Genomic DNA, 26,255 nt, shown 5'->3' with positions numbered 1-26,255 from the left:
AATTGCCTTTAAATGTTAGCTCCATACCATCAATAGTTGATAGTTCATGCTAATCTGACGTACGTTTTGCCTCGGAATCAGTTTTTGTTGATGAAAAAGCAATTTAAATCAATTGTATACACAATTTTCATTTCTCGTGGTGTTTTTGAGTTGTTATGGAACAACTTTTGTGGAACAGTTAGTGTTTTAATTATTCAAACCAGTTTCAGTGTATGACCAGATTGAAAATCATATCACGAAAACAAAATCAATCAATTTCGATTGATTTCTCATACAATTTTTTATGTCGATAACAGCGAGTTTGAATTATTTATGGAATATCACTTTGATAGTTTTAAGTAAAACAATTGTCTGGTAGGCACATTTCTAGGAAAACTTCAACCTCGCCTTTGAAGCTGAATTTTTGATTCCTATAATTCGAACTACAATAGCCAAGCCGTTCGTACTGAATAAAAAAAATCTACATAATAAATTAGAAAATACTTAATCATTGATTTTGATATACAGCCGTTGCCGTCAAATTTTGGCTCGAAGTCACCAATTTTTGACAGTGTGCATCAATTTTCTCGAAGGCGTCAATTTTTGACAGTGTGCATCAATTTTTGTCTCGAATGCGTCAATTTTTGTCAGTGCGCGTCAATTTTTGTCTCATGGTCATCAATTTTTGTCGCTTGTTCATGAAATTTTGCCTCTTTACATATCAACATGAGTTTATCTGATTTGACGCGTAGTTGGGGTTATTTAATTGTAGTAACATTTAATTTCAATAAAAATCGGTGGTTTATGAATATTTTATTGGGATTTTAAGGAAAATGCTTCAAATTTTTTGACTAAATTTCAGGTACGTAGATCAACACAGCTGATTGCTTTTGAACAACGAATATACTTTGTACTCCTCAATCGAAAATGGCAGTACAATGATAAACCGTACGGATTGCGAGAACTATTTAAGTAATTTATTTAACTATTTGCCACGATTGCCGGTCTCGTAATACAGTCGTCAACTCGTACGACTTAATAACATGCCCATAATGGGTTCAAGCCCCAAATGGACCGTGTCGCCATACGTAGGATGGACTATCGTGCTATGGGGGGTAATCCATAAGTCACTGAAAGCCAAGCCCACAAGTTGTGGTACAGGCAGGCAATGATCGACAACGTTCGTTGAGCCAAAAGAAGAAGAAGATTTGCCACGATGCCAATAATCGAGGAATAATCGAGGATTAATCTTCTCTAAATTGTTTTGATATTATTATAAATAAGACTATCTGCATCGAGAAATGCTACTGTGTGTCTTTTAGTCGATGCAGGAGCCCAGTCACTGGTACCCACTTCATAGACGGCACTGCAATTAATCGACAAAATCATGCCAAAGACCTGGGCGTTCTGCTTGACTCTAGTTTGAACTTTAAACAGCATATTGATGACGTTGTAGCTAGAGGAAATCAATTACTTGGCGTGGTTATTCAGACAACTAATGAATTCCGCAACCCCATGTGCATCAAAGCTGTCTACAACTGTATCGTTCGTTCGGTTCTGGAATATTCGTGCGTAGTCTGGAGCCCAACTACCGCTTCTTCAATTGCTCGACTTGAAGCGATTCAACGTAAACTCACGCGATATGCCCTACGCCTACTTCCCTGGCAGGATCGCAATAATATTCCTCCGTATGCTGCGCGGTGCCGTCTTCTTGGCCTTGAACCTCTTTCGGTTAGAAGACGCAATGCACAGTGCTCTTTCATCGCTGGTTTGCTAAATGGCTCTATCGACTCATCGCCTTTGTTGCATCGAGTCGATATCTATGCACCATCCCGAACACTTAGGTCTAGAGAAACTCTACGGCTCGCTCAACCCCGTTCCCGCGCTGGTCGGTCTGACCCTATGTTCCGCATGTCGGCTGTTTTCAACACTGTCTCGGATTGCTTCTAATTTTGTTGTGCATTCTGCAATTATTAAAATATTAAAATAACGAAAAAATACCAAGAGACAAAAATTCGTGACCATGAGACAAAAATGTGTGCCTTCGAGACAAAAATTGATGCACACTGACAAAAATTGACGCATTCGAGACAAAAATTGATGCGCACTGTCAAAATTGACGCCTTCGGGACAAAAATTGATGCACACTGTCAAAAATTGACGGCTACGAGACACAAATACATGACTTATGGCCAAAATTTGACGGCAACGGCTGTAACATAACAAGAATTTGGCAATACATATTGTAAAAAAAATTGCACAACGAAATATGAATATACCTTTAACACAAAATTTCAAGACAAAGAGGCAAATCAGCCGTTTTGCAGAAAAAGAAGTAATACAAGCAACTCTTCCTGCAAAAACTGCCAGACTCTCATTACCTCTAATATCCTTCGTATGTTTTTAACGTTCAACAGACTCAACTTGACTTTTTTCTTCCTCTCCGCTATAGCTTTCCTAAATCAACCTGATCTTTGAGCCATTATTACCAAAAAAACAAAGTCCTCGCTTATAAAACAATTACCATTATAAGCTCTTCCTTCCACAGCAAAGAATCATATTGTTCTAAACTTCTTTTTTTTTCATCCCCGCACTATATCCTTCAAAAACATTCTCCCTAATGGCGGAGACGCAACAAAGAAGACGCAGCATTCTGGTTGGTAGTGACGCGTAGTGGAACCGGATACGGCTGGGGTTGCGCAAGCAAGTACTGTCTAATAACCCGGTGTGGCAGGTTTCATCTCCATATCCTGGCAGCCACCCGACCATCCCTGACTGACTGAAAGAAGAAGCAGCAAATGAAAAGTGAAAGCGTCCCCCAAACGCTCCTAGGAAAAAGTCCAACCAAACCACATGTCTACTGTCACCGCAACCCGAACCGGAAGGTACAATGGTTACGTGCGGGGGAAGTTGGGCCATGGTCCAGACTGGAGCGGTGGGGGACAAAACCAGGAACCAAACCTCCCAACAGCATGCTCCCCTTTTCCGGCTGTAACCACACCGACAGAAGATACTGGAGATACAAAATCGGAGGGCGGCGAGAATAAAGAAGAAAAAACGCACACCCCGTCAGCGGATGTCGTGGTGGCAGAAGCATCAAAGTCGAAGCACATGCTGCTGCTGCTGCTGCTACTGCCCGGTTCTGGTTTGTGTCCATCTGTTTTTGTCCGCATACTTTACCATGCTCGGCTGACTGTGACTGACTCTCGCTCGGGTGACACTTTCTCCGTCCACACTTCCGCAGCACCAGACGGGGTTTGCCGTTAGTAGCGTTACGTTACGTTTATCTTGGTGTTATCGGGCAGCGGGCTCTTCACACTGCCCACCGCGACGAAGCGACCGCCGTGTCCAAGACATCGGGACCCGCACAGGACGATGGATGGATTAAATCCGCAGCGTTGCAGCCGTGCGCAAGATGGAAGTGTCAACTTCCGGCATCCAACGCCATTTTGCAATTAAATGAAGTGTGATCTGGTTGACTATGGGGTGGGATGGACAGAAATGGCGCGACTGAAATCCCAATCCCTGGGGTTGATTTTTTCACCCTGCCCTGTTATGGCAAGTTTGAGGCAATTTGCGGGTTTTTATGATAGCTTGCCGCTCAATCACCCACCATCTACCAATTAGATGGGTAAAGGGAACTAATTTTCTTTGAATTTTGCTGCCACGAATATGAACGCGACCCTGAGCGGTTTGAGCGTTACAGCTGGAACAATTACCAGTAGAAGCTCTTGGACGACGAGCTGCTTGGCGCCGGATCACTGCCAGACGGTTTTGGCAGAAATTCTCGTTTGAAATGAGATTGTCTTTCCCTCCGTGTGCTGTCGACAGTGCACTCGAGGCGACCAACTACCAACTCCTACGACGGCTGATGTTAGCTTTGGCAGGTTTTTACTGTATTTTCAAATCCACCCAACCCCCACACACCCGCCCCGATGGTATAAAAACATCCCGAACATCCTTCGACGGAAGAACTGGCAACTCGTCGGTATTGCCGCGGGCGTCATGTTCTTTTGCGATCTTTGTGCCTCGGTTTTGTGTATAGGGCCCCGACCCCCTGGACCAACGTCGACCGCATGGGCACGCAGTGTCCTTTCTGGCAGTGTCGTATGTCGAACCAGTAGCGCCTCGGGGGCATCCTGCTGCTGCCGTGTGCCGCTGCGGTCCGATTATCTTCATCTCCAGAGTGTGTGCGCGCTCGGGAGACATAAGATTTCTTGCCCGCGCCCCCGGACTGGTATATGGTCAAAGTCAACAAGAGCCGGTTGTACGCGGCCCTTCTCGGTACAGCGGGCCCTGTATAGAGATGGAGAGAAATCTGCAAAATTAGGAACATGTAGGATTGCTATTGCTATTGCTACAAATTCTGCCCGAAGGCGAAAACCCGACGAACAAAAACCCGACGTTTCTGTGTCAGAATCTCGCTTTTCTTTGCCCCGTGTATGTGTGCGTGGGTGTTCTCGAGCATACTTTTGCTCCACATATTATGTTTAAGAGGAAGGTAGGAAAAATGGAAATGAAATGGTAGATTTAACATTTCACATCTCTCGATCCTATTTGGCCGGCGGACCGGAACGTACACGGTTGTCAATATGCCGGAGTTTCCTTTAAAGTGCATGTGTGTGTGTGTGTCGCCGGATGAAAAGGACGTCTTGATTCAATCGGAAAGACCATTTTACCGGCAGCGACTGTTTCTGAAAGGAAAGCAAACACCGGGAAAACATGCTACGGCCTGCACTGTGAAGCACTGTGTATAAATGGGAAGGAGTATTCTATTGAAAAGCTTAAAGACTCTAAACTACTGAGCAAATGTGTTTAAAGTGTGCCCTTTTCGGGGTGCACTAAATAATAGAAAAGAGCATTGCATTACTGCTAACAGTACATTGGTAGTGGTAAAAATGGCACAGCAAGTCATCAACTAAAAAGCAACGAACGTGCGTTTGGCAATGTAACACATCCGCTCGACGAAAACAACAACTCACCCGGTAAGCGTAATATTATTGAGCTTTCGCTCCGCAAGCTGTTATTTTACCCGTTTCCGTTTGCAGTTCAGTTTCACTTTGTGTTGTGCTTGCCCAAACTTCCTGAGCCAAACTGGTGCACACTTCCCACTGCTGGGACGGGAAAAGCAAACACATTTCTCCCCGGACCCGGGAACCTTACCAGTACTCCAGGATATTCTCGCAGCGCGTCTAAGTAAACTATAGTCTTAATTAAATTTATATCTGTAAATAACGCACACACCCACACACGTACATGGACCACTCCAATGCCATCCGGTGTACGCAGTAGTGGCTTCCCGCCTCGATACGTTGGCTTTCCACGAGCACGAATCTACACTCTTTCCCGTCAAACTCTGGCGAGAGTCAGGGAACTGCTGCAGTCTTGTGAAAAAAGGGGGGGGGGGGGCGAAAAGCTTTTCACCGACAAACAAGCGGGAGCTTGTTTGTTTTTTGGCACTGCCAAGGGATCTGCCAAGTTCTTTATTTTTGCGTTGGATGTGTGTGGCTGTGTTTGTGTGCAAAAAGGAAGTTGGTTTTTGTTTTCTCAAGAAGATGAAAAAGAGTTGATGGTTAGCGCTGTGACGCAAATGCGTACCGAAAGCTGGACGAATTGGAAAGGATCGGTTCTGTTTGGAGCTTGTGCAAAGAGGAATAACACTGAGCTATGCACTGAGCTATGGTATGATCGTTGGGTTCGACACAAGTGTACTTTGGATGGTAGAACTCATATTTGTATTGACTTTTGGGAACGGTATCCTGCAGAGCTGTTCCTCGGAATTCATCTCGGGCTTATGAAGCGTGGGAATATTAGAATTATTATATTTAGATTGTAAAATACAGTGAATAGTTTTTAATCAGCAGTTTGAAAAATAAAACTCTTTTCTTAGCAAAACACTGTCATCAAAATGAACTGTAATTTCCAGCAAGCACGGGATAAGTGGCGCTCCAGTGTTGATAGACGAAATGAATTGACAGGCTTCACTGCCAGTAGCTGATGTGCAACTCAAACAAATTTTTCCTTGATTCAAAACATCGATGTATAATACTTGAATTTATTAAATCACCTGACTTCCCGTTCGGTTTGAGTTTCGAAACCCCAAGATGTAACTGCTCCAATTTCTAAGTAAACCGTAAAACATTTACGAAGTATGTATCGTTCAGTTATGGATTTGAATATGTGTGTGTCTGTAAGTGACGGTAAGGCTTTAAGGTAATGTTTTCAAAGCTACAAAATTGATTAAATTTTAAGACTTGTCTGCTGAACTGAATTGTTACACAACAGTTCACACAAATTATCTTTTCTTCTATATTATTTTATGGACTTCAAAAGCATAAATTTTGGTTAGATTCCATGGCATCGTTTTCAGTTCAAATTCCTTGGAGCTTCTGCTTAGCGAGAGTTGACTAAACTACTACGAAATTAATCATTAACCTTAACCGAAAAGCAAAGAAATTCGAATGATTTATCTGAGATTAAGGATTAAACAACATTCTCGGAGCAAATGCTCAAACGTTAACGATTCTTCGAAGCATCTTCAACCTTTAAAGCACAACCATAACCCTATCCCGTCCAAAGGCACACCTTCCTTTGCGATGTTCGTAAAGAACGAGCTGCCTGCCGTGTAACTTCTGCCGCATGCTGGCAACCGTTTCCATCCCTAATTAAATCAATCAGTGTCAGCTTCACGTGCGTGCGTTACGCTGCATTGTCGTCCGATCAGATAGCGCCTAGCGATAAAATCGAAAGGCAGCTCCTCCTTGCCCCTGGCTCTTTCTCTCCCTTATATACCCGCGCTTCCCACTTTCCCAGTCGGTTAAGGCACGCTTAATCAAAGTCCGATCGCTTGAACCGTTTTGACAACCGGACGGGTAAAACCTGACGCAAACCCTCCCGTGTGACAGGGCAAACAAGAAAGAAAAAAAAGAAGAAGGAAAAAAACGTACTTCAGCATGAGCCCATGTAAAGCGGGTCACCATCGATTGCGTCTGAAGAATATCCTGTCGAGCCAATCAATTTCCGTCCCCTTTCTATCCCACCCGATCCGCTCCGCAAATGAGTACCGCTGCTCAATCAGGAATTAATAAAGTCACCGCGCTGTCATTTCGTGGCACCGTACACCGAGCAGGGCCTGGTGAGCAAAAGTATGATGGCGTTTAAAAAAGTGAGAAGACACGGTTGTTAGACGTCAAACCTGGCGGTGATGGATCACCAAGGGACGCGCTGCACGACCGAGAGGTCCCGGGTGGAAGCATTGGCCGACCGTCCGGGTGTGTCATACGGCAATGGTTGATTTCCCCGGGTGCTGCAGGGCGCCCGAAATAGGGAGAACGGCCGACCCAGCGGCTGCATATGTAATGTTGCATTCGAGCATCACCACAACCATCAAGGGTCAAAAGAGATCGAATCACGAAATTCGGAGTTGGGATCTTCTTCAAAAACCGTTCCATACGGAGTGTTTTGCTGTTGTCGTCCTTCCAACTGCGCACACAAAAAAAAAAAAATAAAACAAACCAAACATCGAACAGAGCCAGTATGTGTGAAGAATGCATTCCAGAGTTTTCGGGATGTGCACCCGTTCCACCCCGGGGGAGGGTGTGTTTTGTTGTTTGGTGAATGAGGCAGAAAATTAAAAACGTATACAGCGCGCGGCTGTGGCTGTCCCCGATGACGAGATGACCAAGATGGATGAGGCATCAAATTGAGTTTAATTACTGTTTACTCGACAACTGTGCGCCTTGTGCTGGATGGATGGTTGGATGCCGCGCAAAGGTTGACAATGGCGTTAGTGCAAGGCCTTTGCTGTGATGGGACCTTTTTGCTGTGTGGACACAGAGGGTAGGCATTAAGGCAGAATGGTTTTTGGGGCGGTGTAACTTATGGTGGCTAATTAATAAGCAATCGAACGAAACCACCGTAATGAGCAGATAATGAGCTTTATTGTGCCTGAATATGGGACCGGCTATGATCATATTTTGTTAATAAGCAAAGAGAGAGCGCACGCTTTTCCGAAAGAATGCAATATTTTTGAAGAATGTGTATCCCTCGTAAGAGCGTGGGCTTCGTTTTCAAGCACCGACAGATAAGACTCACAGCTTGTTATCTTGAAATAGAGCATATTCTCTGCATAAAATTAAGCAACGCGACTCCACCTCGTAAAAAGGTGCATTTTTAATAAAGCGCTTTCTAATAAACGCACCCTCCCAAAATAAAAGAGAAATTTTAGAAACGGAAGTAAACACGAGCGAAATTTCCCTGAGATTATCAGCCGGGTGAGCGGTTTAATGTAGCGTTGTAAATGAAATTTATTAGCCCTGCCCGAAAGAGGGGGAGCGCGCACATCAAAGCCAATGTTTGAAATCCTTATTAATTATCTTTCACACCGGTAGCAGCCACCTGTGACGGTGTATATTAGCCTCGCGCGAAACGGGAAAAGGATAATGAAATTCTTCCACCAGCAGTTCGAGCAGTTTCGGTTTTTCCACGGTCGTTCAAGTACCTTTTCCCTAATAGGTGATACTTCTGGAGAGGTGTTGGTGTTTACGCGTGTAGAACTGTTGGGAGGTTTTTTTTGGTCAATTCCTGTAACAGGACATTTTATTTTACGCCCAAAAGTATGCAATCTTGCTTCTTTTTTGTTGTTGAACTACCACGTTTCCTTCCCATTTAATTAGTTTGCCGCATTCGGTTTAAGCGATTGCCATTAAGCTTGAAGCAAAGTGTCCGTAAACCCGAGCAACATGGCCGTTCATATTGAGTGGGATGTCAATTAAGAAGTGTCCTTAAACCCCCTTCCGAGACCGCGCTGTGTGTAGTGCGTACTAAGGCAAAGGGCACTAGCGACTTCATAAAATTCGTCCACTCTCCACGGCAAGACAAATGTCCAGCAGTCAAGAAAGTCCGGCATACACTAAAAACCAAAGCCCTGCGCTGCCCACAGAGAATTACTCCCGTACGCGTAAACGCAGTAATGGCAGCCGGTCGATGGCGCGGAAGAGCCCAAATGACGTCAGAGCTCTGCTGTGTACTAATTTTCTGTGGGGAGCACCATTTTTGGGACGAAAGAAAAACCACAAGCCGAGCAATTAAAGTTAACGATTTGTGATTCCAGCGGCTGCTAGCTAAAGCGTCCCCTGGTTGCAGTGTTGTATAGTGTGGCTGCTAATGGGTCATTGTCCGCGTTTTCTTTTTTTTTGTTTTTGCACAAGCATCCAGTCTCCAGCCATACACACTCCAGGGAGCATTTGCCGCCTGATTATCCAACCGTTGCACGTTAATCATGTTTAATTTTTGCCATAATAAATTCATACGCACTGGCAATTTCATTAAGTTGGACGGCGAGGGCGAGCGGCAAGGGAGCGAAGCGTGCAAGGGGTGTGCAGTGCAGAATAATGGACTTCCGGATGTCCAGACAGCGAACGGCACCCAGGCGGCACCATGCCACCCAGCATCCCCTTTCTCGCCGGGGCTTGGGTCATAAAAGAAGAAAACCCTCTCGTTCGCCTGTAGTTTGTGTGAACTAGTTGCCAAGTCACCGAACGACAGGATCGTAAACGTAAACCCTACCCGTGCCCGGGACAAAGTATCCCTTTAGGCTCTCTCTACCTCGCTTCCTTGCACAGACGCCACCAACAGGCGAAGCCTTCGAGGCAAGAACGTGTGCCAGCTAAGAATGAGGAAAGTCACGCTGTAGCTTAGCTTTCCAGCTCTACTATGGTTACGGTTTCTAATGGCAATTAAATTTCATATTAAATCTGCCAATTTGCCCAGCTTCTCCCTGCGCTGAAAGCAGGGGGGAGATAAGGCCTCACGTTGGCCGGAAAGACGGATAGGGAAAACACGGAAGGTAGGAAAATGGAGCCACGAATCAAAACTATAAACTTTTCATCGTTTCATCTTTCACAGCTTCTTTGATGCTTGTGAGTGTTGTCCGGGGGAAAAGGATGCTTCGTAACAGTGAGCAGTATATAAACTGTCGTTTGTGTGTTGGTTTGTGTGGGGAGGTTGGCAACATTTAAATGAAGAGAAAGTCGATTGTGATGACTCATCATGAGCTAAACTAATTGCTTAAATGCTGCCATTACGACACGGTGACATATTTTAGCATGAAAACTTTACCCTTTACCGCACACAAACTCGAGCTGAAATTGGCAAACGTTCAGCTTGAGCGTGCAGTTCGTTCGCCTGCCGAGCTGCCAGTAAATCATTTAGCCAATCAAAACCGCAGAAGCGAATAAATCACGACCTGTGCTGGCGCGCTTACACGGTCGGCGGGCGCCAGCCGACGACGTTTGTCACACTTTCGTTTTGGCGAAATCGAAGCTCTTGAGGAAAATTGGAAACAGCCCGCTGAAAACAGCCCGGCACAATGAATGTAATGAAAAACGCACTCAAGCATGGACGCACCGCACCCCTCCTGGGGCGAAACCACCGGACCCGGATTCGTCATTGCTTTAAAGTTAATTTCATGCTTGACTGGTGCGGTAAATTTTGGCTCCCTGGTTTTCCTCCCCTGTGGAGGGGGTCCCATCAACCCCTTCACTGTCGTTCCACCCACAGAAGAAAAAAAAACTGCAACTAATTCACGACAAGGTGTTTGTGCAGCTCCAGGCCGAAAGCTGTCGAAACATAAAGCACCAGATCGACAGCATCTGTCCGAATCGGGAATGTAATGGGCCGATGGTGGAATGTGCAACATATCAGCGCGTTTTGTTATTTTGTGGAGGACTCTCTTCCTTCCCACTGAGTTGCTCCTTGCTCCTTGCCAAAAACTCAATCATTTCCCCTGCAGTTGTCAACCCCGTTGAGCTTCGCCACTGCCACTGCTGGAGGCAATTTAATTACAGCGATTGTAAAAATGACTCTCTCGATTGTTGCCCGAAAGAAAAAAGGGTCTCATATCCGGTGGTTGGGGTAGGGTTTTCCTCGCTATCCTTCCCGCGGTCAACCCAAAGTGGGCGACGGAACTGGAAGTGAATAAAATGTGCCCCCGGGTCCTTTCCTTCCGGGGGGTTACTTCCCATTTTAAGTCCGTTTTTTCCCCCATCGGCAAAGCGTTTTGTTCTTTATGGAACTGCCAAACGGCTGCAGAGATGTCACTGAGTTTAGCGTTTTTTGTTTTATTTTTCGGTAGGTCTGAAACTACGCCGGCTCGATGATATCGGAAACTTTTACCCCTACCTTTACCAACCAACCCCTTTTATCACCGTGCCATAAATATTGTTTTGTCATTTCTGTGTTGGGCGGGTATAATACATTTTTAATTGCCTTCCCCTTGTGTGTTTTTTTGTTGTTGTTGCGAGCTGTAATATTATAAAGCGTGAGTTTGGGATGTTGGTTTTTTTCTGTAGTTGGTAGTCTTGGTTCGAGGTCGTGTGTTTAACTTACTACCCACCGGAAATGGCCCGGAAATGGAGTTCAAATTCGGGTGGTCATCCATCAAGGCGGTGGGATTGGCTGATAGCACGGGAAGGATTGTTGCATAAAATTTAATTCCTTCCCTTTTTTTCGGTCACTCTCGTTTCGTCTTCGCGTCTCTCTGTCTCTCGGGGCGGCCTCAGCTGTGGCGCCGCTTCGTGTTAATGAAGGAACAATTAGCAGTGTGAGATGAAAATTTGATAAAAAGGGCAACAGTTTAAGGATGGCAGCGCGCGGGAAAGGTGGGAGGTGGGCGGTGACTCATTAATCGGTAACATTTGGGACACTTTTGGGGCATTATTAGGTTGTGTGAGGGACGTAAATAAATCTTTGGAGAAGGCTTAAAAGACAATTGAGAAGGCGGAAGAAGGGATAGAATGTGATAGATTTATGTTATCTTTGTTTATGGAATGAGACATAAAAAATAAGTAAACTTCTTCTGGTCTAGCGCTGTCTTATGTCTTCGTTGAGGAAGCAATTTTGAGAATGAATCAATATCAATAAAAAAAATTTATCAATATTTTGAAGTTTGATGAACAAAAGATCCAGGTTTTACTTTTTTTTGTACTTAAGAGTATCTACAACATCATGGATAGAAATTGTGATAATAACTGACAGCTTAAAACAAAGCATTTGACAATTCCGCGTTGTGGTTTTGCACTTTTATCTGGAATTATTGAGTTAAAATAATTTTTAAAGAGTTTAGATTACAACACCCTTCCAAAAGCAACACCCTTCCAAAAGCAGACGACGAGGTGCCCCCGCCATCTCTGGATGAGATTGGCAGTGCCATCAAGCAGCTTAAGAGCTGTGCCGGCAGCGATGGACTGGCGGCCGAGCTCTTCAAGATGGGTCCGGAGTGGCTTACCGTCGAAATGCATCAGCTGATCGTGAAAGTCTTGGAGCAGGAGAAACTCCCGGAGAAGTGCAAGCTGGGTGTTATCCAACCAGTCTACAAAAAGCGCAATAGGCTGGTTTGCACGAGTTTCCCAGCCATCACAGTCCTGAATGCCGCATACAAGATCCTGTCCCAGATCCTGTTCTGCAGACTTGCGCCCCTTGCTGCAAATTTTGGTTGGCAGCTACCAAGCTGGGTTTGTTGGAGGCAAATCCACCACCGACCAAATTTTCGCTCTACGGCAGATCCTCCAGAAGTGCCGAGAGTGCCAGATCCCAACGCACTACCTGTTTATCGACTTCAAGGCGGCTTACGACACAATAGACCGGAAGGAGCTATGGAGCATCATGCAGCGGTACCACTTCCCTGGGAAGTTCATCCGGCTGCTAGAGGCCACCGTGAACGGGGTGCAGTGCAAGGTGAGAGTGTCGAACTTGACGTCGGAATCGTCCGAATCTCACAGGGGTCTGAGGCAAGGTGACTGACTCTCCTGTCTGCTCTTTAACATCGCTCTGGAAGGTGTCTTTCGAGGCGCGGGGCTAGACCACGATATCCGTGGCACGATCCTCTACCGGTCTTTCCAATTTCTTGGCTTCGCGGATGACATCGACATCATCGGCAGGACTGGTCGGGCGAAGGCTGGTAGGATACGATGGCTGGGGCATGTCATGAGGATGCCGAATTCATGCCCCACCAAGAAGGTGTTCGACAGCGATCCCTGTTCGGCATAAGGCATAGGGGAGCACAGCGATCTCGATGGCTGTAAAAAGGTGAAGCGAGACCTGACGGAGATCGCCCATGTCACATCGACGTGCTCTATCGTAAGAAACCCAACAAGAGCCCAGGCTTCCAAAAAAAATAACCAACACTTTATTCGGATTAGACATTCTACTACGGTATTGCCGGTACGGTATTGATGCAGTATTCAAATTACTTACTTACTTACTTATCCGGCGCTACAACCGCTTTGCGGTCTTGGCCTGCCTCAGGAGTGTCCGAAACCGCGCACGGTCTCGCGCCTTCGTCTGCCAGTCCGTTATCCCGGCCTTAATGGCGGACGCCTCCACGCCATCTTGCCACCTCAATTTGGGCCTACCACGCCTCCTCTGTCCTTGTGGACGGCCTAAAAAGACTTTACGGGCTGGGTCGTCCGTTTCCATGCGTACAACATGGCCAGCCCACCGGAGCCTGGCGAGCTTAATACGCTGTACGACAGTGAGGTCGCCGTACATCTCGTATAGCTCGTCATTATAGCGGCTCCTCCATTGTCCTTCCACACATACGGGGCCAAGTATCCTTCTGAGCATCTTCCTCTCGAACGCGGCTAAGAGGGCTTCGTCAGATTTGGACAGTGTCCATGTCTCAGAGGCGTATGTGAGTACTGGTACTATATAGGTACTATATAGTCCCAGCTTCGTCCGTCGCGACAGGTTCTTTGAGGTGAACTGCTTTTTCAGGCTGTAGAATGACCGGTTGGCAGCCAGCATCCTTGCGCGCAACTCAACTTCCATACTGTTGTCGTTGCTGACCTTTGACCCAAGATAGGTGAATTCTGGGACGACTTCAAAAGTGCGTTCACCTATCTGTACATCACGCCTACGTAGATTTGGATTATTTATTGGTAGGTCCGCTGATGTTGCCACCATCAGTTTGGTCTTTGCCTCGTTTATCTGCAATCCGAGGTTCTCTGCCGCCTGCTCAATCCCTTGGTAGGCTTCTGCTACATAGGAGAGCCGCAGACCAATGATGTCTATATCATCAGCGTATGCCAGGATCTGGGTTGACTTATAGAAGATGGTTCCCGTAGTCTCCACCCTCGAGTCGCGGATGGCCCTCTCTAGCGCCAAGTTGAATAGGAGACAGGCAAGCCCGTCCCCCTGGCGCAAACCCTTGGTGGTAGCAAAAGGTCCTGAGAGTTTTCCATCCACCCTCACCTGGCATGTGACGTTGGTCATAGTCATTCTAACTAGCCTTATCAGTTTGGCCGGGATTCCAAATGAGCTCATAGCGTCGTACAGTTTTACCCTGGCTATGCTATCGTATGCGGCTTTGAAGTCTATGAAGAGATGGTATGTGTCGTTTTTGTATTCAGCCATCTTCTCCAAGATCTGCCGCATGGTGAAGATCTGATCAGTGGTTGATTTTCCGTTTCGGAATCCTCTTTGATAGTTTCCTACTATCTCTTCGACGTGCGGGACAAGGCGATCCTGGAGGATCAGGGAGAATATTTTATAGGCGGTATTCAACACCGTAATACCCCTGTAGTTGTTGCAGTCCAACCTATCTCCCTTCTTGTATATGGGGTAGATGATGCCGAGATTCCAATCACAAGGCATCGATTCGCTATCCCACACCTCAGTAACAATTTGATGAATCTCGTTTTCTAGTCGTGCACCTCCATTCTTGACCAGTTCGGCTGCAATTCCGTCGGTTCCGGGTGCCTTGTTATTTTTCAGCCGACGGATAGCCTTTCGTGTTTCATCTATGCTAGGTGGCAGTAGCATGACATTATCTGCTAGTGGCGCTTCTAGCTGTTCGCTAAACTGGTCATTGAGTAATTCATCAAAGTACTGAGCCCACCGCGAGAGGACCTCTGGCTGGTTACTGACCAGATCTCCATCCTTGTTGCGACAGCAGGTTACCTTAGGTACAACGTTGTTTCGGTGACCTGCTATCGCTTGGTAAAACTTTCGTGTCGGTCCGTACGCCTCTCTGGTTTGCTCGAGATCCCGCATGTTTTGCTCTTCCAAAGCATGCTTCTTGGAGCGGTGAACTCGTTTCTCTTCGCGTCTAAGCCGTGAATATTCCTCTGCGCATGCCCGCGTTCTATGCCGTTGCTGCATTGCTCGGTATGCAGTATTCTTACGTTCGGTCACTTGTCTGCATTCATCGTCGAACCAGCCAGATTTGGTGTTGCCACGACGTGGTGGGAGTATATTTCTTGCACAGTTTATTATTTTTGTTTTTAGAGCGTTCCACCTCTCGCTCGTAGTTTCGTATCTGTCTTCTGGTAGTAGAGACTCTTCTAAAGCGGTTTTGAATTCCTGTTGGACAGCAATGTCCCTTAGAGAGTCCGTGTTGAGCCGAGCCTGCGTGTTTTCTCCGCCCCCATTGGCGCGGGGGCGGGCGATTCTACAACGTATCACTAAGCCAACCAAGTAGTGATCGGAATCGATATTGGCTCCTCGATATGTTCTGACATTTAACAGACTCGACTGTCGTCGGCGGCTTATTAACACGTGGTCGATCTGGTTGAAGGATTCTCCACCCGGGTGCGCCCACGTAATCTTGTGGATTTTTTTGCGCGCAAATTTGGTACTTCCTACAACCAGATTGTTCGCTGCGGCGAACTGGACCAATCTACTACCATTATCATTACTGTGCTCATGCAGACTGTGACAGCCAGTGTATTGGCGGTACATTGGCTCCCTACCGACTTTTGCGTTGAAGTCCCCCAGGATGATTATGAGGTCATGCCTGGGGCAAGCATCTACAATTCTAGCGAGGCGGCCGTAAAAAAGGTCCTTCTCCTCTTCCTCTTTGTCTTCGGTAGGGGCGTGAACGTTTATGAGGCTTATATTAAAGAATTTGCCTCGCATGCGCAGGGTGCATAGCCTATCATTTATAGCCTTGAAATCCATGATTGCGGGTTTCAACCGGGGACCTACGGCGAAACCCGTTCCGAGCACGCGGTGGCGGTCGTGGCAGCTGAAATATATGTCGTAGCAATGCTTACCACGCCTGTTGTGCACACCGTTCCCTAGCCACCGAATCTATTGTAAAGCTACGAGGTCCATGCTCAGTGTGGCTAGGGCATCATCAAGTTTTTTCAAGGCTCCGGCTTCGCTTAGAGTGCGTACGTTCCATGAGCCCATTTTCAGAGTAGTCCTGGGGCATTGCGTAGGGTCGGTATCGTTGGTTCCGTTTCGATGATTCCTGGTGCTTTCCGTAGTCGTTGATTCATGGGACTGGGTGACTGGCCCCGCGCCCACGTGACCGTTTTGTTTAGCGTCGGGTTGCCCCCCCGACGTTCAGGCACCCAGTTTCCCGGGATACCCACCCCCCTCCTGGTTCGCCATGTGCCACCATCCGCCCAAGGGGTTGGGTCAAGCCCGTGTACCCAAGCTTGGATATGTGGTGACACATGTTACCACTCTGCACGACGAGGACGTGTCGGAATAGGAGTTGGATGGGAGAGCCTGTATTATCCCTCAATGGGGCTTCGGATCCCATCCCATTACAGAGCAAATTCAGTATTCAAATACTTTTAGTTAATTACACAATATTCTATGTAATAATTTTCGTCTTTTCAGGAGATTGGTCATCTTTTTACATTTTCACAAGACATACTTTAATTTGTATAATTTGTGATATCAACTGATAAATTAGTTCTCTCCTTGATTGCGTTTTAATTTCGACGAATCAATCTGCTAATAAAAAGTAATCAATTTCAAGAGGCACTCCTGTGTTTATTTTCATTGCAATCTCTTAAAACTACAATTGAGTGTTTTTAAACACGGTTCCGTCGAACCCCTCCACGTGGAAGTACAACTTTAATAACACCACTCTAAAGAATTGCACCAGCACTAACCTTGACATGCTTTCCAACCGCGGTACGCAACTGCTAAAAACAAACGTTACGATAACCTCATTTGAAATAGGACACCACAAACCCATAAAACAGGACTGTACTGCACCATCCGCCCACCCGGCCGAACGAAGTCGTCTTTCGACAAAAACAAAACCACCCGATTCGTGTGCGCCCGCTGTACCGTTGTTTATCATTGTTCCAGTGTGGAGCCCTGAAGCCGCAACCCGGAATGCGCCTGAGCGTACAGGGGGTAAATTACGGGAGCCAACCATACGGGGACGGACCATGGGTGCGTGTCAGCTGCATATTAAAAACAATGATTTTCATTTATTCAAATTGAAAATTTATCTAAATATTCAATCGATGGTCATTCGCAGGATGGCGCATTCTCACTTCAGCCATGGGCAAAAGCAAAAGGACACACTCTCCTTTTCCACACCGCACGCGTTTTTGATGCGCTCTTACCTTGTGCTGGATGTGTACGCTGTGTGTGAGACTAGATTTTCCACACCGTACGACTGTCCTGTTCGCTTTGGTCAGCCACTCCGAAAACGGGTGGACAGGAAACAATATTGTTGTCATTTAAATTTCCATTCCAATCTCCAAACCCGTCGCCATATCTACCTTCGCTACCTTTAACCTCTTTCCTTCCTTTCCATCAATTACCGTGCGCTTCTCCGGGGCGTCCAGGATCTGGTCTACCCGGTCCCACGCGGGCGGTAAGGAAAACATCATTTCAAAACCCCATCGCACCGGACATTGGGCACCGGGCAAAAAGGGTGTCCCGGGTGTTTAAAGGGGCTGTCTCCGATATCAACCATTGACAGGCGACATTGAATGCGTGTGTAAATGTTTTGACCGACCGAAATTTAACTTTACTCCATCGCTCCGTTCCTCACCGCAAAAACCGGCAGCCAAACCGGCTGGTAGGTGTTCCGTGCAAATGGAATTGAATGAACGCAATTATGTAACATTTGTTTCGACTTCAGGCCGCCCTTTTCAGGTTCTCTGTCAGAAAGTTCAGACACTGGGGAGTTGACGGGAGAGACGGGACGGGGCGAGAACAGAGAGAAACCCCGTAGAATGTTGACCTTTTTCACTCGGAATTGATAAAGTTTGCGCAGAACAAGAGCATACTTATTAAATGAAAGTGTCTGGAACCGATACCCCCACACTCCAGCCTGTTAGTGTGTGTGTGTGTGTGTGTGTTGGTGGGGTAAAATGAAGTACTTTTCCCCTGCGACCAGCCAACCTTTTCCTTGGGCTTTGGTAGCGCAACGGTGGAAGGTCACAATCGGTGGAAGGCTTCTAATTGATTCCATTTGCGAAGAAAATCGGCCTCTGCTCCGGTCAGGCTAATTTGAGTCGGCTTTTCGGTGGTGGGGATGAGTTAATTTAAATTTAAATGAAATATTACGACAACTGTGACATTCGGTGTTCGGTGTCCCCTTCGGGTGTGTGTGTGTGTCCCTTTAAGCCACTGGAGGAATATACTTGAGCTTAATTAGAAGCAGAAAACATTGGTACGATAATTTGCCATCATTTCTTGGGTTGGGATCTTGTTGAGGGTAATTGGATACATTGTGAGGGACATTCCTCGGTGTAGTAAGCAATCATTGGGGCGGTTTTTCTGCGAGGAGCCTTACAGAGGTACACCAGGAGAAATAGTTTTGAAGTTGTGCTAGAGTGATTAGCTTATTTTCAATTAAAAATGCCATTAAATCAAGGTTTCCTGTGAAGTTTTGCTTGCTTTAATTCGAAATTGGTATGAACACTTAAATTTTTTGGTGAATGTACACTGAATTTACTTTTTTTTTTTCAAAAGTAACCCAAACCACATCTAAAGCCAAGTGATTTTCCACCCGATCCCGATGAAAGAGGTCGTAAATGGAACAAAAGAGCATGTGCACAATAGAGCATGTGTCTCACAGCACTCACAACCTTGTCCGGCACTACACTTTCCCAGACGTTTGTTTCCCTTTTCCTGGGGTTTGTCAGGCACCCTCCTCGGCCATTGTGCATTTGGGTGGAAAACACGTTATCCTTATGGATCCCTCAGTGTGCAAGTGTGTGTATTTGTGAGTATGTGTGTGTGTGTGCGAAAGGTCCTGCTTCTCCGCTGTATAAACAATCCCATCTCCCGGGGCTGAGTCGCAGTCAGTCCGACGCTGACCAAGAATGGAATGCGTTTCAGTCGTTTTTCACCACAAAGTCCTTAGCGTGACCGGAGCTGTGTGTTGGCTTTGGCGCTTGGCTGGGGTTTTCCTCGACCATTTTCTTGCCGTCCGTTTTTCCCCATTTATTTGTAAAACTAAACACACACATACATACAACGATATATGCACAAAAAGAGGACCTTAAAGTCCAGCGCATGGAATGGGGGGAGCATAAAAGTTTGCCTTTTTCAGAATGTCAGTCTAAAAATGTTATTGTTGTAATTTGCAAATATTTACGAATACGACTCCTAAGCACACACCCACACACCAGTACCACTCGTCACTGTGGCAGTCAAGGACGAACAATCGTGGGAGGGCAAAAACTGCTTTCCGAAGCCCGAAAAGGGAAGAGAAAACATAGTGGGAATGCATTTCCGGATTGCAGAAGCACAGGCGTATAAATACAATCGTATAAATGGATTTTTGTTTTCCTTGGGCAAACGCTTTGCCAAACGTCTGTCAAAGTGCTTGAACGAAAAAAAAAAGAATGATATAAATGTGACGATGTATTTTCGAAACACAATTACAACATATTGCTCGGGCTAGAAGTTGGCCTGGTTCCAAAAATAACTCACAATGAGATAATCGACTCCACAAGCGCTCTTGAATTTCAACTACGAAGTGTTTCGGACTTTTCACGAAAAAGAAACGTCCTCTCCCCCTCTCCCTACTCAAGCCTACTCAATCGTTACTGTCTTGTGGGCGCATTTTCCACATCCAGCTGTCAATCCCTGAGGCGCCCTAGCCATCGCTCGTACGCTCGCTCGCTAGACAACGGTTCAAAAGTCAATTTGATTTTGGGGCCCCGAAAATCAACTTCACCAACCGACGGACGGTGGGCTTCGATCCGCACGACGTCAGTAGCGTTCAGAGTGGCGCCTCGGAAAGCTTTCACTTTTCCACATCATCGAGCCGACGACCAGCGGCAGCCGGCACACGCTCCAGGTCACGATCCGCACGGCGAGCGAGGCTATCGATTTCCCTGCGTTTGTTTTAGTGGATTTGGATTTGGGCCTGGGTCGGTTCTGATTTTCAAATCCTTTGCGCTGTGGATTTAAGCGATGATTTGGCAGGCCCGAAGGCCACGCCAAACTGCCATCCTTAGCTGCTGTTAGCTGATTGTTGAGCCTTCGCACAATTCCACGGAAACTGGCTGCTTGGAATGTGAAGTTTTTGGTTCGCATTTTCTTTTAAATTCGTCGCCACAAATCGTTTCCTTTGTGTGAGTGTGCGTGTGTTGTTCCCAAATCGTACGACACAATCTTGCGGACGTAGTGTAATCCCCATTGGCCCCGTTTTTTTTTTGTTTTTGGTCCACCGAGCCACTAATCCGCCGTGTTTTGTCAGAAGCAGCAGGACCGAGGCGAACCCGGGTAGTGACCACTCGCGAATCCGGTTCACGTTTTTGCATTGTTTATTCGAAGGTAATCCTATTTTCGAGCTCAACTTCTGTTTGCGCAAACAATGGCGGTTAGACCGGGGAATTGAGCTGTTTGTTGTGTTTGGTGCTGCTACTGCTGCTGCTGCTGCTGCACCAAGCTAAAGGACATCCCGTGGGGGTCCTGCCCGTTGCTCCCTTCGGTTTATGCTGGTCGGTGCACAACCCAAAGTGAAAAACTTCCCGCAGAATTCGTAACGAACAGACAAACCACACAAACAAAAAACCCCACTCGAACCATTTCACCGTTTTGTGCCGGCTTTTGTACTACCTCAGCAAGTTTGGCAGAGCAAAAAGTTTTGATTGTTGCTCTTTAAGCATAAAGTATTTGCAAAGCACCAGCCAGTGCTGTTTTGTGATGGCCAATTGCTCCACCCGGCGAGGAGGATTTTTTAATGAATGCAAAATGGCAGGAAAGAATGGATTATTAGCAATTTGTACACAAACTGTTTTATGTGTCCTCCTCTACTGTGGCTGGCGGCAGAACACAACATAAAAAAAAAACATGTTAACAAAGGCATTACTCTGCTCTTACATGAACCACTCTTTTCGCTCTTTCGCTTACTTTCTTTATTAGAAAAAAAATCCTCCACCAGCCGTCTTTTATCGAAAAACAAACACGAACAGATGCTCTAAGGTTCGGCGGGAACGGTTTGCGTCTTGAAAAATCGCTCGCAGGTTTTGGACCCACCCGGGGCTCGTTAGTTTCTCGAGCTGTTGCCCCTTGCACACTGACAGATGGGTTGACTCATGTCGGTAATTAAGGAGGACAGATTTCGGTAGCTTCAGGAACCAACACAGCAGCACAGCAAAAAAAACGGAACGTAACCTAATACTTGGCCCTGGTCGCTTCGCGTGATTGTGGAGGCTGCACGGTTTTGCCGGGGTCGGAGGATGGTCGGCAAAGACACAGTTTTGTTCAAGGAACGTTCAAGGACGCTGTAGGGTGGCAATTTTTAGAACTTGATTAATGAAGGCTTTGTTCTGCTACACGCGTTGCTACTTTTGATGTTTGTTGCCTGGAGGTAAAGTGTGCGTTTAAAGCGTCCTAATGGACGGAGCATTAACTGCAGTGTAAATGAGAATAAATGGTGATGCTATTTTGGAGAGTCATTAGAGTACTGTAAACATCTCTAAAACAGGAAAATCATGTTTGAATAGACCTTTTAGAAGCTATCAATGCATGAATCGTATGAAGCAAATATAATCCAATGAAATCAGTGCACAAAATATCGCTCTCTATGATTTCGTCCCGTTGAACTTTGCTCGCTGTATTGAATTAAATATTTATTTAACGCTAAACTCACATGTTGCATGTGGGGACCGCAAACGTGCACGAAAAACAATCCTTTTGCACTAACTATCCCTTTCATTGCCAAACAATACTGGATCGTTATTGCTTGCAGCCCTGTATTTTCCCGCGTTCCCCTCTGTGCCATATGGTGGCATTGCAATTGCGGTTCGGGTTCGGGAAAATGCGCACGAAACCTCTCAAATTTCCTCCCGCAGGGAAAATGGCACACACCGGCACACGGTGCACACGGTTTCCCTTCTCCAGCGAACGGTGTTGTTTGTATGCCGTTGTATGACATTGGCAAATCATGAAACTCGATACTGTCAACAGCTTGAAACGGCTGCAGGCCCCGTGAAACAAGTGACATCATTCGATGCAGGTTGCTCAAAATACGCTCGCTCGCTCTATTTTATAGAATTTTCGGCGCAAGTGTCTGTGGGAAGGAATATTCCCCAGGACAACCATCACCCTTATGCGCTATTAATTTGTTGGACTACATTGAGATTGGAGAGTTTTGATTTCTTCGGAACAAAGAAAACCAGGAGAGGAATTTGGCCACGAACATGAGCACGATCTGGCCGGCAGAGCTTCATTTATGAAATGATAAATCGTTTTTTCCTGCCCTTTGCTTTCCCGATTCCCATGGTCCTTAAGGGAAGGAGTCCTTTTTGGGCTGTTGTTATTGTTGCGTCCTGCTTACGTGGCTTACGTCGCTGTCCGGCGATTCGTCTTGCTTATGATAAATGCACAAAAATAAACAAGGCAGATCCTTTGGAAAATCATTAAATCTTTATTTATTACCTATTGAAGACCCTTCTTTTCCTCTTCAGAGTTTGGATTCGTTCGACGATTGTTGCCGCCGAGTTTATAGGATGCAGGATGTTGCAGGTACAAATTATGGCGCTTTTAAAAATGACCAACGCATGCAGGTAGATCGTTTTAGGGGAAATAAAATTCTGGTGAGTAATTCGCAGTCTCAAGATTCCCATCAAGAAAACCAACACTGCGACTTTTGAGGTCGGGCAGGGGCTGCTACGATTGTTTGTTTTGTTTCGATCCAATTTTCTCATGGAATTTTAGGACTCAGGGAGATTTTGGATGTGTTTCATTTCCCATTGGCGACACACTGTCGCTTGAGGGGCGGGTGTGTTTGCGCGAAAGGACCGCGACCTCGAACCGTATTCCCAGGCTTTCCAGCTGTCACTGGCAGCGTCTTTCGAGTCTTGGAGGGAGATTTCGACTTCCATCAGGTCCATCTGTGGCGCGTCACGGCACCCAGGGGGCACCCTGAGGAAGGAAATCGTTTAGTGGAAATTAAAACAAACCCCGGGAAAAGCAAAAGGGTTTTGAGCTGTTGTTTTCCTAAACTCTTTCTCCACATGTCGCTAGAAGCCGATTACTTGAAGCGCAGAGCAGCAAACGCTCCGATTGCTTCCGTCGTAATGTCGCTTGGCTAGGCGCGGACGAGGTCTGGGCCTTTATTTTCTCACCCATTATCGGAGTGTTTCATAGCAGCGGTTTCAAAGCGGGAAAACGAGTTTGGGAAGTAGTTTGTTTTATTTATTTGTTTTTACGCCGACGCTCTCACGGATGTCGCGAGTGGAAAATCTGTGATCAAAAGCATAAAATATGGAATGGAGACTTGGTTTTTTTGTGTACAACAAAACAGCATCAAGTGAAATGAAACATGCTGTTGTTTACGGCTCAAGCACTAGCTCATCCTCATAATCGAAAATGAAGCGTAAGTGTGTGAGCCTAAACAAGGCGACAACATGTCCCTCGCGAGACCCTCCACTCATAACAATACCTTCTTCCAGTGCTCTCAAATTTTAATCACCCTCGACATCGAGCTCAACATAAACCCCTCTCTTTCACTCCACAAAAATCCACCGATTGTCCCACCCAAACAGCTTGGTGTAAGGGTAAATGGCAATACAAAAAAAACCCAACGACAACCAGCCAGAACACGTCCTTCAATTAAAACTTATTGTTGGATATGTTATTTGTAATTGGATACGTACGAATAACACGTTGTTTGCCGGTGCAAGGACAACTGTTCCACGTTCGTTGGCCCGATCCTTTTGCTGGCCACACACACACACACGCGTTAGCACTCGCATACACTTGTCGTCCGTAGGGTGGTTTGGTGGGTTTTTTAGCTGCAAAAGGGCGCGAGGATCGGGCGAAAAAAGGGGTTCTGTAATAAGATTATGGTGCGTTTTTGGCTGGCACCATGTGTGTGTTTGTGTGCGTTCCACCATGTTCACGAAGACATCTTTTGCCACCCCGCAATAAACGTGTTGTTGCGCTTTGCCAAGTGAGGTGCTGTAAAATGGTACGATTTTTGTTTTGTTTTCACAAGTTAAACACAACGAGCAAAAAGAAAAGGAATCAAACCCAAGAAAGCAGAACATCGAAACACATGCTCCGCCGAGAATGTTGTCGATTGTCGCCGAACACTCTTCTTGGAGGTGTTTTGGCGTTTTCGTACCCACAACTCCCACCATCTCCCTCTGTCGCCTCTGAGCGGGTTTAAACGATTGCAATGTTTTGATTCACTCGTCCCCATTTCCCTTCGCATCGTCCGCAGCGTTGGTGTTGAATGAATCGCGACTGTCTTTGGAAGGACGTCTTACCACCCGCAGCAAACACCATTCCACGTGACAATTACGAGCAAACGGCGAGCGCAGAACAGAGCTCATTTTCTTCGCCCCATTCAACGACGAAGTCTGCGTTCGACTTCACACATCAGACGGAAATGGCTGCGGCAATGGCGGGGGGAAAACACTGAAGGGTTAAACAGCGAAGGTTGCTGGGAGGTGTCGAAGGATAAACATGGAGATCAAATTACCATTACCTACGCTACATCTCGCTGAATGCAGCGGGGAATGCTTTTTGCGCAGCGATTTACCGGGGAAGGATGTGTAAATGCGCGCAATAAAAACGCGAGCAAACGAAATAGAGTGCAAAATCTCTGTCTGGTTGGACGGCAAAAGGGGGGTGGGATGGGAAGCGATTGAGGTCCGGATGGTCCTATGCAAACACGGAGCGAAACAATCTCAACCGACCCGGAGTGCATTGATTGTGCGGGGCCGATTGCCCGCTCCGTATCCTTTGAGCGGCGGGAGAAGTAGTTTGCTTTTCCCTTTGGTTTTCCCCTAGCACTTCGCGCTAGTGCTGCGTTGGTTATGAGGGTAATTTTCACTCTCTCTCACTAGGGACGGCCGCTGACGGTGTCGTCTTGATACAGGTTCCCGTGCTCATACGGAGTGCTGTTTATTTTACAGCTAAGACAATTGCAGGCAAAGAAGGAAACATGGCGAACCATCCCCGTCCCCGGGAGTGCGAGAGACGATCAAAGCCAGCGAGAAGGGTGCGGGAAGATGTGCCCCGATCGTGCTTCGTAATTACAATAGCTCACACAAAAACATACAAGTGTACTTGCTAATGAACGTAATTCGTAATTTGGTGTAATGTTTGCTGGAATTGATTGTGTTGCAGAGCAAATTGAATGAATGGTGATTTACGTGATTTAGTTGAGACTGTTTGCCCGAACCCAGGTTGAGAATGTGCACTTTGTCTTAGTTTAAAGTGAATGTAGAAGTAGTCGAAAGCGTGAGATTTTTAGTTTTATTGATATTATCAAGGAAAATACCTGTAAATTCACTTCAACAAACGTAATGTTACATTCTTTTCAATTGGATCAGAAAATATACAAATACATATACAAGGTAAAGGAACAGAACAAAGAAAAGATATAAATTGCAGTATGAAAACTGTTGAATCGTAAAGAATTAGTACACTGGGACTTCAAAATAAAATAAATAAAATAAAATATATTTCTTAGAAATAAAGTTGTATTTTTTTTCAGTGGTCAACTTTCGGAGCAATCTTTACATTTTCTCAATGAAATTTGCATGAATTATCTTACTTACTTACTTACTTACTTACTTACTTACTTACTTACTTACTTACTTACTTACTTACTTACTTACTTACTTACTTACTTACTTACTTACTTACTTACTTACTTACTTACTTACTTACTTATTTTTATTATCCTATGTATTTCCTTACTTACTTGCTTACTTACTAACTACATTACTTTATTACACACTTTGCTATTTCCCTTGTTTTTTTATCTAGCTTCCATATTTCCTTTTGTTTCTCCAAAAACATCCCACTGTGCTTACATGGCCAATGGCAGGGAAAAGGACAAGCAGCTGTACTGGCCCCCACACACCACCCCCACCTTTCTTTTTTAATGAACAAACACTACGCTCTGGCATGCTGGTCCGGTATCCCGGGACAGCATTCTTGGGCAGGAGCAGTGGTACGCTTAGCTTGCATCAACACCGTGTCCGTCCTTCTGCAACCCTTTCCGCCCATGCGGGTGCGGCCATCTCCGATTTCAGAAAACC

At 46.0% G+C, this 26,255-nt stretch overlaps 1 protein-coding gene across 1 annotated transcript in view; it reads left to right on the top strand.

Moving 5' to 3' along the window:
* LOC125907350 (uncharacterized) overlaps positions 1-26,255 on the top strand; it is a 150,456-nt gene that overhangs the window by 57,742 nt on the left and 66,459 nt on the right. Inside the window, exons 3-4 of the mRNA XM_049608990.1 lie at positions 12,145-12,491; positions 12,541-12,714. Of these exons, the coding sequence (XP_049464947.1) occupies positions 12,145-12,491; positions 12,541-12,714 (521 nt within the window). The remainder of the gene's footprint in view (positions 1-12,144; positions 12,492-12,540; positions 12,715-26,255) is intronic.

This window comes from Anopheles coluzzii, chromosome 3 (assembly GCF_943734685.1).
Source record: "Anopheles coluzzii chromosome 3, AcolN3, whole genome shotgun sequence".
Classification (NCBI taxonomy): domain Eukaryota; kingdom Metazoa; phylum Arthropoda; class Insecta; order Diptera; family Culicidae; genus Anopheles; species Anopheles coluzzii.
The sequence above is the reverse complement of the archived record's forward strand: the minus strand, read 5'-3'. Positions and strand labels throughout refer to the sequence as shown.